Source organism: Pteropus alecto, unplaced genomic scaffold, assembly GCF_000325575.1.
Source record: "Pteropus alecto unplaced genomic scaffold, ASM32557v1 scaffold94, whole genome shotgun sequence".
NCBI classification, from domain to species: domain Eukaryota; kingdom Metazoa; phylum Chordata; class Mammalia; order Chiroptera; family Pteropodidae; genus Pteropus; species Pteropus alecto.
In genome coordinates this window covers 3,857,049-3,869,377 of record NW_006437736.1, presented here as the reverse complement: position 1 = coordinate 3,869,377, position 12,329 = coordinate 3,857,049, and the positions used below count along the sequence as shown (strand labels likewise).

Sequence of the window (12,329 nt, the reverse complement as noted above, 5' to 3'; positions counted from 1 at the left end):
GGGAAGGAAGAGTGTAAGTTGAACGGATTAAATAAAAATATACACAAAAAGGGTCTGACAAAATAAATTATTATTTGACTTTGTGTCTATCGTCATTTGCTATGCATAATGCATAGCTTATAGAAGCACTTTTTAAAAGTTACTTGAATTCATTCTTCCTTCAGTCAAGAAATATTGAATACCTATAATTTGCCAGGCACTGAGAATAGTAAACAAAGCAAATCTCTGCTCCCATGCCCCACTGACTCTGTGGAAGAAGGCAGACACTAAAGAAATAAATATGTATGGTGTCAGGTGGTGGTAAATGCTATGAGGAAGATGAAAGTGGGAGGTGGTAAAAAAGAATGCTAAAGGTTAATTATATAGGGTGGTCAGAAAGTGTTTTCCTATAAGTGACATTTAGACAGAGACCCGAAGGAAGTAAGGGAATAAGCCATTCAAGTTTCTAGAAAAAGAGTTTCTGGGCAGAGGGAACAGCAAATGCAAAGACCTGGAAGCGGGAAGGTGCTTGGTGTATTTAAGGAGAGTCATGGAGGTCTGTGTGGCTGTAGCAGTGTAAGCAAGGAGTATAGTAGAAATGAAGTCAGAAAAGTAGCAGGAAACTAGATTATGTGAAACCTAAGGGAGTTTTAAGAACCTCATCTTTTGCTATGGGTGAGATGGGAAGCCATAGGAACTGGAGGACTGTGAGCAGAGGCATGACATGATCTGACTTTCAAAGGATCATCCTGGCTACTATGTAGAGAATAAATCAGAAGGACCGGGATTGAAGCAGAGACCAATCAGAAGACTGTGGCAATAGTCCAAGCAAGAAATAATGGTAGCTTGGATGTGGTGATACTAGAGGAGGTAGTGAGATGAGGTTGGACTGTGGATACATTTAAAAGGAGAGCCAAAATACTTTGCCGATGGATTGGGTGTGGGGTATGAAAGAGAGGGATCAAAGATGTGTCCAAGGTTTCTGTACCAAACAGTTGGAAGAATGGGTTTGCCATTTAATGGCTGGAAAACTACGTAAGGAGCAGCTTGCTGGGAGCATCAAGAGTTCTTTTTAGGATATGCTAAATTTGAAAAAACCTATAAAAGTCAGGGGATCAGGGAAGAAATCAAGATGGAGATATAATTTAGGGAGCTATTAGTTTATAGAGACCATATAAAGCCATAAAACTGGATGAGAGCACCAATAGAGTAAGTGAAAATACTGAAGAAATGTTGCCCAAGAACTCAACCTTTGAATATTCCAACACCTAGAAAACAAGAGGAAAGAAGAGAATTGGTAGAAGAGACTGAGATAAAGCAACCAGTGAAATAAGAGGAGAACCAGAAGAGGAAGTGGTCTGGGTGGATGAGTGGGTGAGTGAGTGAGCAAACAAACTAGACAAACCACGCAAGTTTCGTAAGCCTTCTGAGGCTCAGTCTATAATATAGATGATGTTGCTGTTCCTACATCCTTTGCAAGGTTACTATGGAGATGATTATAGAAAATATATTAAATCAGCTAGCACATAGGAAGTACTCCATAATTAATAGCCACTTTTATTATAAAGTAAAACTAGAAAACGTAAGTATAGATTTTTTTAGTAAACAGCAAATGCTGCAGGAATTAAAAGAAGAGAAAAATCATTGTGAGTCAGGGTATTCAGGAAGTCTTCATGGAAGAAAGAGAAACTTAACCCCAACTTTAAAATGGATTTTGATAGAAGCAAGCAGAGGCATTCCAGGTGCTGAGATGAATTAAAGCTCAAAAATAGATATGAGTATACCATGGTGTTATAGTGATGTTTCTCTTCAAATAAAATTTTGTTACAAGCATGAAAATATTTGAGGTTTTTTTTGTTGGGGTTTTTTTTTTTTTGTCATTGTTTAGTTTTATTTTATTTTTTTTTGGAAGCAAACCTATTTTTTTTTAATGTTTTTTCCACTCTTGGCAAAAGTGAGCACAGTAGACATTATAAGACTGACCAGTTTCATGGTGTCGTCCTCGCTTGCTTTAGTACCCACGATTGATGATGGCTTTTGCATTTGTACCATTAGGTTTTACCACCATTGAGGGATGTGACAAATCGACCTGAAGTTGGCTCAACTGTGAGAAATAAGCTGGTGCGCCTAATGACACATGTTGACCTTGGAGTCAAGCAAATTGCTGCTGAATTCCTTTTTGTGCTTTGCAAAGAGAGAGGTAGGTTAAACTCTCTTTGCCTTCTACTGTTTTATTTTTCTGAAGGAGTCTGAGAAATCTTTCTGAGAGTAGTGGCCATCTCATTCCACTCTTTTCAGAGCTCACTGTCTATCTGTTCTATTAGAGGCCTGAAAAGACATTAAGATTAATACATTTTAAACATGTTCTATATGCTTCTGAATTCATTGAGACATGCAGACAGATACACTACCAACCACACTCACATTTAAATTTTGCCTTTTGTATCCTTTGCGTAGACTTCTTAATCTCAATGGGTCAGGACCCAGAGCCATTATGAAAAATCTGCTTCAGTAATTCAAACTCTGCAATTTTGATAACTAGACAAAGTCCTGGGTTAGTTCTCCTCTTTAATTTCTCTTGGACTTAAAGCTATAGAAGTTTTTAGTCAGTAAGTTGTTATAAAATGTGAGTTGTATAATGTACTAGATAGAAGTACAAAAATGCTTAAGATATACCCCTTACCTTAAGATAGAAGTAGAAAAAAATTAAAAAATAGCTACACTACAATGTAATAAATACAATTTTATATTATATATAAAGTGTTTGTCTTCTGAGATACCTCTAACAATTTAAAATGTTTCCTAAAATTGTATGTTGCTTGCTCAACAATAGGCACGTTCTCTGAACAAGGCACATTCAGCCTATTTCTTTCTTCATCTCCTAGTTTATAAATATACTGGTATAAAAGTCCCATCTAAGATTTTATATTCCATTCTTTTACAGTACCCCAGTTTTGTGAGAGAGATAATTTGGAGGCGAAAGACTTCACTTACTTCTCTCAAAATCTTAAGTCAGTTGAATTCTTTTTTTTTTTTTAATGCCAGCTTTATTGAGGTATAATTGACAAAATTGTATATATTTCAAGTGTACATCATGATGATTGATATACATGTACATTGTTAAATGATTACAAGTTAATACATCACTACCTCACAGTTACTCTGTGTGTGTGTGTGTGTGTGTGTGTGTGTGTGTGTGTGTGTGTGTGTGTGTTGTGAGAACGCTTAAGATTTATTACTCCCTTAGTACATTTCTGGTGTATAATACAGTATTGTTAACTATAGTCACCATGCCATATGTTAGGTCCCCAGAACTTACTCATACGCTTGTACTCTTTGACCAGCATCTCCCCATTTCTCCAACCCTCTACCCACTGCTAACCACCATTCCATTCTACTCTTTATGCGTTTTTTTGTTTTAAGATTTTACATATAAGTGGAAAAGATCATACAGTATTTGTCTTTCTTCATCTGGCTTATTTACTTAGCATAATGATCTCTAGCTTTATCCATGTTATTGCAAATAGCAGGATTTCCTTTTTTGTCATGGCAGAATAACAGTACATTATACACACACACACACATTTATTTAGCACATCTTCTTTATGCATTCATCCATCAATGGACACTTAGCTTGTTTCCATGTCTTGGCTGTTGTGAACCATGCTGCAATAAATGTGGGAGTGCAGATATCTCTTGGGGATACTGATTTTATTTCCTTTGGATATATACCCAGAAGTGGGATTGCTAGATCATATGGTAGTTCCATTTTTAATTTTTTTAGTAACCACCATACTTTCTTCTATAGTGGCTGCACCAATTTACATTCCCACCAGCAGTGTGCAAGGATTCCCTTTTTGTCACATCCTTGCCAACCCTTATCATCTCTTGTCATTTTTATAAAAGTCATCTTAACAGGTGTGAGGTGCTCTCTCATCGTGCTTTGGATTTGCATTTGTCTGATGATTAGTGATGTTGAGCACCTTTCCTTGTACTGTTGGCCATTTCTTTGTCTTCTTTGGAAAAATGCCTGTTCAGGTCCTTTGCCCACATATAATTGAATTATAGGTAACCCTTGAACAATGTGGGGCTTGGGGGTGCCCACCACAGTTGAAAATCCATGTATAACTTTTGACTCCCCAGAAACTTAACTACTGGTAGCCTACTGTCGACTGGAAGCCTTGTTAATAACATAAAAAGTTGATTAACATGTATTTTGTATGTTTATATATGTATTACATTCTGCGTTTTTATAATAAACTAGAGAAAAGAAAATTTTAAAATCACAAGAGAGGGAAAATATATTTACAGTACTGTACATATTTTTTAAATTTATTTCAAATTTATTTAAATTAGTTTCAAGTATACAGTACATTGGTTAGACATCTATATAGTTCATAAAATGATCCCCCAATTGCTCGCTCCCTCCCCTGGCCCTCTACCGAGCCATCATATTAGTGCTAACTGCATTCCCTCTGCCGTGCTCCCCATCCCCATGACCAACTATCAACTACTGTACATATTTATTGAAAAACACCTGTATGTAAGTGGACCCTCACAGTTCAAACCCATGTTATTCAAGGGTCAGCTATATTTGTTCTTTTACTATTGAGTTGTATCCATTGAATTCTTAAACTTCATTTCTGACTGATTGATCTAAGCACTTCAGTTCCTGTTAAGATAGTATATTAGCAACATAATTTGAACCATATCATAACGATGATAATAAACACAGCTATTATGTGTTGAGATACCATATGCTGAACATCCTATGCCATAATCCCATTTAATTCTCATAAGGACCCTCTAAGGTAAATATTAGTATTAATTTCATTGTTATTAAGGAAGCAACCTGGCATTTGAGAGCCTTTCAGTAACTTATCCAAGGTCAAGTGGTTACTTAGGGCTGAAACCCAAATTTGAGTCTTATCATTCCATTCTGCTGTTATTTCCTCTCATAATAATTATCTTCAACTATTACCATAGGCTAGTTAATTAAAATCTGCTCTTTTAAACAAATTTTTCATGACTTTAAAAAAAGACTGATATAGAATCTTAGAATTAAGTGACAGGTATAGTGCCTTGCATATAGTAATCTGCAAATACTGGCTAAATTGAATCAATTTTTCTGAGATCAGAAATTAGTTGTTTTTTAAAGTGTAATCATATATGTATATACATAATCTAAACCACACATATCTGTATCTATTCATTAAAAAATGATTATCAAAATATATACCAAAATATTATCTATTGTTACCTATGAGTAGTAGGATGACTGCTAACTTTTTAATTCTCTGTATTTTGTAATTTTTCTACAGTGAGTATGCGTTTCTTGTGTACTTCTTAAAAAGTTATTAAAAGAGGAGAAATAAAGTTTATTTCCTCTGTAATTACATATCTAAATACATAAATTATGTATCTAGATATAATCACCTTAGTAATGACTTAGTATCAAAGCAGATATAGTATATGCATTTATAAATGAATTTGTTAATTGTTTTTCGTTTGAAATGGTTAGCTTTGTTCCCCCAAGACCCAATATTTGAGGTTTCCTAGTCCTAACTTGGAGCCCAAAGCCAATCCATATTGGCGAAATTGTATCTTTTTCATTTGACCTTTAACAGTTCATATATGTTCATATGCTTTTCCTTTCAATTTGATTTTAACTTCAGTAAATGTATTCTGGAATAAAAAATTTACTCATTTAACAAGTAACCTTTTGAGCTAGACCCTGGGAATACAGAGGTAGAAAAGATAAGCATCTCCGCCCTCATATTATTTACTTTTTTATCAAGAGTTATAAACTCAAATGCTTACAGGTACCAGGTTGATAGTAAAAGTCAGTCAAGTGGGCTAGATAGATGTAAGGTGATAAATGAAAACTGACACTCAGCCAACTGTTGGGGACACAGTGGGTTTGGACTGGGGAACAAGGGGACTCGGAGGAACTAAAAAGAGGACATTGCTCCTATAATTTAGCTCCACCTGATTATTAGCGTGAGGAAGCATGTAGCCAGTGTTACCAAATCTTCCAAATTTTTCAAGAGAAGCTGGGACTCTGGATATTTAGATAAAACCTCCTAGTTTTTAAATGCTGTCAACTAATCTAATTTGAAACCTTCTGCGGGATAGGGAAGTTTGTAGTCCACTTTCAACTAACTTATAAGTCATCAGATTTTGGAGTTTGAGTTGAGCTTGGAGGCAGACAGTATCAATATGAAATAAATTTCAAATCATTTATGAGAGTGGCTGAACTTTCGTCTTAAGGATGTTCGAAGCCGTTTGAAAGTGAAGGTACCATGATCAAGGCTCTAAAATTAGACCACTCAGTAGACACAGCAAGCAGCAGTCAAATTGGGTTAGGAACACAGAGACTGGATTAAGAAGGAAAAATTGAAATGGGGTGAGTTAAAAGGACAAAATTTTATGGAAGACTTGGCACAGAGAAAACCATCCAAATGTCTTAAATACTCATCTGTGCAGGCTAAACTATATCTCCAACTGATAATGGCCCACAGGTTAACTTGTCTTCTTGCTACGAGCTTGTTTTGTTGAGTCCTGAAAAACTAAACTTTTATTAGCTGCTCTGCAAATTGCGTATATTTTAAAGGGGGCCTAAAGATAGTTCTTACATAGTTTAATAAAAAAATAATTCGTAAAACCCCTGCCTTTGCGGGGTTTCCCCACTTTTCACACATTCATTACTTCCCAATATGTGCTCAGCATTGTGGTAATGGCTGAATTGCAAAGATAAATAAAGCCCTTGGCCCCTAGCCCCACACCTTTATAAACTTAATTTTCTCAGAGGAGTATCTCTTTAGCGCAGCACTAAACAGTCTGCCTTTTTTGTTGATGTTTTCCTGTCTTCTCAAAAGCCTTACTTCATCAGTTGTTACTCTCTAGTCTTTCGTGTTTTTTTTAACTCTCCCTTCGTGTTTCCCTCGACCTATATCCATCTTCATGTCACTGTTTTTTGTATCTCAGTATCTTAAAAGATTAATCTGTTTTTCATTACAGTATCATACTACCTACTCAGGCTTCAACTTGATGCCAGTCAGGCTTTCCACTACCATTCCCTACCCCTCCAGATGCCACTCAAAATGCTCTCAGTCAAGTCACAAATAAACTAGCAAATTATACAGTGGATATTTTTTAGTCCTTATTATATTACATCTCTCTGCTGGCGTTGCCGACCATTCTCTCTGTTTCTGTGCTACCACACACTCCTAGATTTCCTTTGGCCTACCTCTGTCTTTTCTTTTCAGTCTCGTTTACTCACTCCTGTCTTTGTCCACATATAATTGCCATGGTGCCCTAGAGTTCTCTGCTGGCCCCTGTTCTCACTTTACATTGCTCCCTGGGTGAGCCTATCCTCGCTCTTGGAGATTCTATCCTGTGTTTTCTGAGGATTCCCAAATCCGTGTCTCTCTCAATAAACTATTAAAGTAGGAATATCTCCTTATGCGTGGTAAGGTTTTCTTCAGTCTGTTTTCTACATGGCTGAGAGATTGTTCTAAAATACAAAATTATCTTGTCACTCCCCTTGTAAAACATTCAATGACTCCTTGTCACCCACATGGTAAAATCAAATTTTACCTCCATGCTACCTCTGTAGTATATCCTGAACCCGCTCTCACCTTACACTTTCTGCTTAATCATACTAAAGTCTTTATTCTTGCCTGATTGATAGTATTGCACTGTTTCTTGGTATATCCTCATGACTCAGCAGATGCTGTTCCTTTTTTGCATGGAATGCCTTGCCCATCCTTGTTAGCATGGTGAGCTTTATCTGTCCTTGCAGGTCAGGTTACGCATCATCTCTATAAAAACACCTCTGATCATCCGAGGCTGAATTAATCATTCTCTGCCTTATGCCGTTTTTACTTATCTCTGTTTTTAATACTTTTCACATTTGTTATGTTGTAACTCTTTTTATTTATTGAACTTTCTTTCTAGACATTGAGATTCTTTAAGTCAGAGATCATGTCTTCTTTATCTTTGGATCCCCAATGGTTAACAAAGTACTTTATAGGTAGTAAGTGCCCCAGAAATGTTTAATGAAAGAGCATACATTTGTGCTCTGAACTTAATGTGGTAAATACATTTCTCCATTTAAAGGAATAACTTCAATACAGTATGGTAAGCAGCATAAGAGAGAAATGTGCCAGGTATTATTCTTTCCTGGAAGAGAGAATGATTGGGTAGTGTGGATGTCAGAGCAGGTCTTCACAGAAGAGGACAGAGAAATGGGAAACAGCCTTGAACTGTACAGAAAAGAAACTAGTGTGAGGGATCCACAATGTGCAGGAGTAATTAGGAGATGAATTTGGAAAAGAGAGCAGAGGCCAGAAAATGAAGAACCCTTTAAGCCCTGTTTTAGAAGTCAAGCTTCAGCCTTTAGGGGAGATATTAGAGGTTTTATCTTAGAAGGTGATAACATAATATTTTTGCCTTGCCCCATCCTTTACAAGGATGTATCAGGCAACTAGTTGTGTGGAAGGATGTGAGAATGGAAATAGGGAGACTAGTTAGAGGAAGGTACTAGTATAAGATTTCTAAAAGTTGCACTGTTTGACTCAAAGGAAAAGGATTATAAATCCTTTCCTGTGTAACAGAGAAGGGGGAATGATCTCTGGGTAGAATATGGCTATGCCCTTTTCTTTACAAAGAAAATGCTTCTCCCTGTGAAGATGAGTCTAAAATGATCAATAATCATTTTACCTAATTTTACCAGAGGAAAACAATGACTGTTTACTTTGTGCCAGACACTTTTACACACTTTGCATATATTAACCTGAAGTAGATATTATTATTCCAATTCTCAAGATTAAAAAATTGGGGTACAGAATTGCAAAATAATGTACCCAAGGTCGACCAGCTAGAAGGTGGTTCATTATTAAAATCCAGCCAGTTTAAGTCCTGGGGCTACCTTCTCAGTGGATTCCATATGCTTACATAGTATTGGTGGCATTTTTTAAAAAGCAATAACTTAGTCTGTCCTATTTGCTAACATCCTTTTTTAAATTTTATTTTTTTAATTAAATTTATTGGGGGTGACAATGGTTAATAAAATTATATGGGTTTCAAATGTACAATTCAATAATATGTCATATGTATATTGCATTGTGTGTTCACCACCCAAAGTCAAATCTCCTTTCATCACCATATATTTAATCCCCTTTACTCTTATTTACCTCTCCCCTCCCCCACTTTTCCTCTGATAACCACTAAAGTGTTTTCTGTGTCTATGAATTTGTTTCTCTTGTTTGTTGCTTTCAGTTTTATATTCCACATATGAGTGAAATCATATGGCTCTCGACTTTTTCTGTCTGACTTATTTCACATATTAGTATAATCATCTCAAGATCTGTCTGTGTTGTCGCAAATAGCAGTATTTCATCTTTTCTTATGGCTGAGTAATATTCCATTGTGTATAGGTACCACATCTTTATCCAATCATCTATCAAAGGACACCAGTCGTTTCCATGCCTTGGCCACTGTGAATAATGAATGCTGCAATGAACATCAGGGTGCATATGTCTTTACAGATAAATGCTTTCAAGTTTTTGGGGTAGTTACCCAGAAGAGGGATTGCTGGATCATATGATAATTCTATTCTTAATTTTTTGAGGAACCTCCATCCTGTTTTCCATTGTGCCTATACCAATTTACATTCCCACCAGCAGTGTGTGAGGGTTCCTTTTTCCCCACAACCTCTCCAACACTGGTTATTGGTCTTGTTGCTAATAGCCATTCTTATAGGTGTGAGGTAGTATCTCATTGTGGTTTTGATTTGCATTCCTCTATTAGCTAGTGAAGTTGAGCATCTTTTCATATGTCTATTGCCATTTGTATGTCTTTTTGGGAGAAATATCTGCTCAAATCCTATGCCCATTTTTTAATTAGATTGTTAATTTTTGTTGTTGTTGAGTTATATGCGTTCTCAAGTTATACTACAAAATGACAATAATCAAAACAGCATGGTATTGGCAAAAAAACAGACACATCGACCGATGGAACTCAGAAATAAACCCACATATATATAGGCAGATAATTTTCGACAAAGGAGCCAAAAACATACAGTGGAGAAAAGAAAGCCTCTTCAGTAAATGGTGCTGGGAAAATTGGAAAGCCACATGCAAAAGAATGAAATTAGACTGCTGTCACCATACTCCAAAATTAACTCCAAATGGATGAAAGACCTAAATATAACACCTAAAACAATAAATTGCATAGAAGAAAACATGGGTACTAAACTCATGACATTGTTTTTAGAGAGGATTTTATGAATTTGACCTTAAAAACAAGAGAAGTAGTAAAAGCAAAAATAAATGAATAGAACTATATCAAACTAAAAAGCTTCTGCACAAAGAAACCAACAAAACAGAGGCAACCAACTGAATGGGAGAAGATATTTGCAAACACCTCCTATAAGGAGCTAGTATCCGAAATATATGAAGAACTCATACAACTCAACAGCTAATATTCTTAAGTTTTCTCATTTCTTATATTCTTTCCCTCCATTTCCTAAAAAGGGTATAAAAATGATTTTACATGATATCCTATATTGATAAAATCTAAATCTGGCTTTCACTAACTTTGATTTCTAATCATCATTTCTCTAAAACTGAATAATAAATAAGATTTGCAAACAGAAACCTAAAACACCACCCGTACCAATGGCCTGGTGGTCACAGAGGCCCCATCCCTGCCACAAAGTATGTTCAAAACAGCTCCATTTGAATTTCCGATGCCTGAAAAAAGGCTTTTGGTCCTCAGAGCATGTAGGAGAATGTGTAGGTAGTTCAGTATAACCACTACCACACTTCGAAAACCTCTTAAGTTTGAGAGTTACTGCCATGGCTTGTATCTCCACCCTCCCTGTGTGGTGAGTGGTCAGTGATGACAATGCACACTGAAGGATTCCTGTCTAAAAATCTCTTCTGTTTTTGCAGTGGATAGCCTGCTGAAATACACTGGCTATGGGAATGCTGCGGGACTGTTGGCGGCCAGGGGCCTCTTGGCTGGAGGAAGAGGCGATAATTGGTACTCAGAGGACGAGGACACAGACACTGAAGAATACAAAAATGCAAAACCAAAGTATAGTATCAATTTTCTTTTCACTTAACTCTGTCTCTGCCTTTGAGTTGGTTATTTACCTTTCACTTCCTTTTTCTCTCGTTTTCCAAGTGTTTCTTTTCTTTTGTGGATTTGGAAGCTTTCCATTTAATAGTGTATTTACAGGCAGTTTCATAGCTTGTGCCTTGGACAGTTACTCCGATTGAGGAAGGATAATTTCAAGTAATGTTCTGCTGCATGATTTTGTTCAACATGTTCATTATCCTCTCCCAAGTATTAAAAGCAATGGTGCTTTTAGATATCTGCCATCACATACTTAAAAAGTATTGTTGCATCCTTTTTTCTCTCCATAGATTGAGATTTTATAAGGTATAACCAAGACCAAATGTTTAAGTTGGTTATTTGATACTTCAGCCTTTCTCAGAAATCTAAATGTAGCTTCCATATATTGGGTAAAAGCCTTTATGAGTCAATAAAGCAACAAGGCACATTACTAGCAAAAGGAAAGAAATCTAGCTCCACAGTAAATTTTACTCAAACACTGAGGGCATCATCTTTGAACAGATGCATTAATGCACTGAATAGGCAGACCAAAGGCTCTGTCGGGTCTTCTCTGTGTCAGTGCTTACAAATCAATGACACTCATTCTTCTCTTATCCCAAAACAAACTACTCCACTTCCTCCTTTTCCCTCCCCATCCTTTTCCTCTCCCTCTCAATCCCATCCCAGATAAATTTCTTAGTTTCCACTCTATTAAGAGTTACTTGAGCTGTTTTCTGGTTTCCATCACTGAATGTTAAAAGGGTAAATGCCTTTTGGCATTATCGATGACATTGACATGCTACGTTTTCTACTGACAGCCTTCTAGATGTGATGTGGAATTATTGTAGTAGTTGGTCAAAGATAGAAAATTATCTGCAAAATTAGCGCCCTCCCACTTTTTTTTAGTATAGATTGTGCCCTGTTGACATGAAAATAATGAGTCGTCAGAAGATAAAAGAAAGAATCATTCCCTAATCAGACAGGACTTATATTGCCTGTATTCTTGGTAAATGAGGCCTGAGTAGGTAGCATTACTTTAATCATCCCCAGTGCTGTGCACCTTAGCAGGATCTTATAGAGTGTGTCCTAGAAAAAAAGGCTTTTGCGGGGAAAAGCTAGCAGTGAATCTAAGTAGTAAGTTCTTAAGACTGCCACCATTTAGATGTCATAAATTGGTTATCTCTATCAAGTATTTGAAGCTAAGAGAGGAATCATACTTTACTCTT

The 12,329-nt window shown here is 36.4% G+C and overlaps 1 protein-coding gene across 13 annotated transcripts in view; it reads left to right on the top strand.

Moving 5' to 3' along the window:
• Positions 1–12,329, top strand: part of RIC8B (RIC8 guanine nucleotide exchange factor B) — a 90,767-nt gene that overhangs the window by 56,551 nt on the left and 21,887 nt on the right. For all 13 annotated transcript variants that reach the window (XR_001517143.2, XR_003047085.1, XR_001517142.2 and 10 more), the window contains exons 7-8: positions 2,035–2,179; positions 10,938–11,082. Coding sequence is in view for 2 of the 13 variants with exons in the window: in XM_015591548.2 (XP_015447034.1) it covers positions 2,035–2,179; positions 10,938–11,082 (290 nt within the window). In the remaining 11 variants the exon portion in view is untranslated. The remainder of the gene's footprint in view (positions 1–2,034; positions 2,180–10,937; positions 11,083–12,329) is intronic.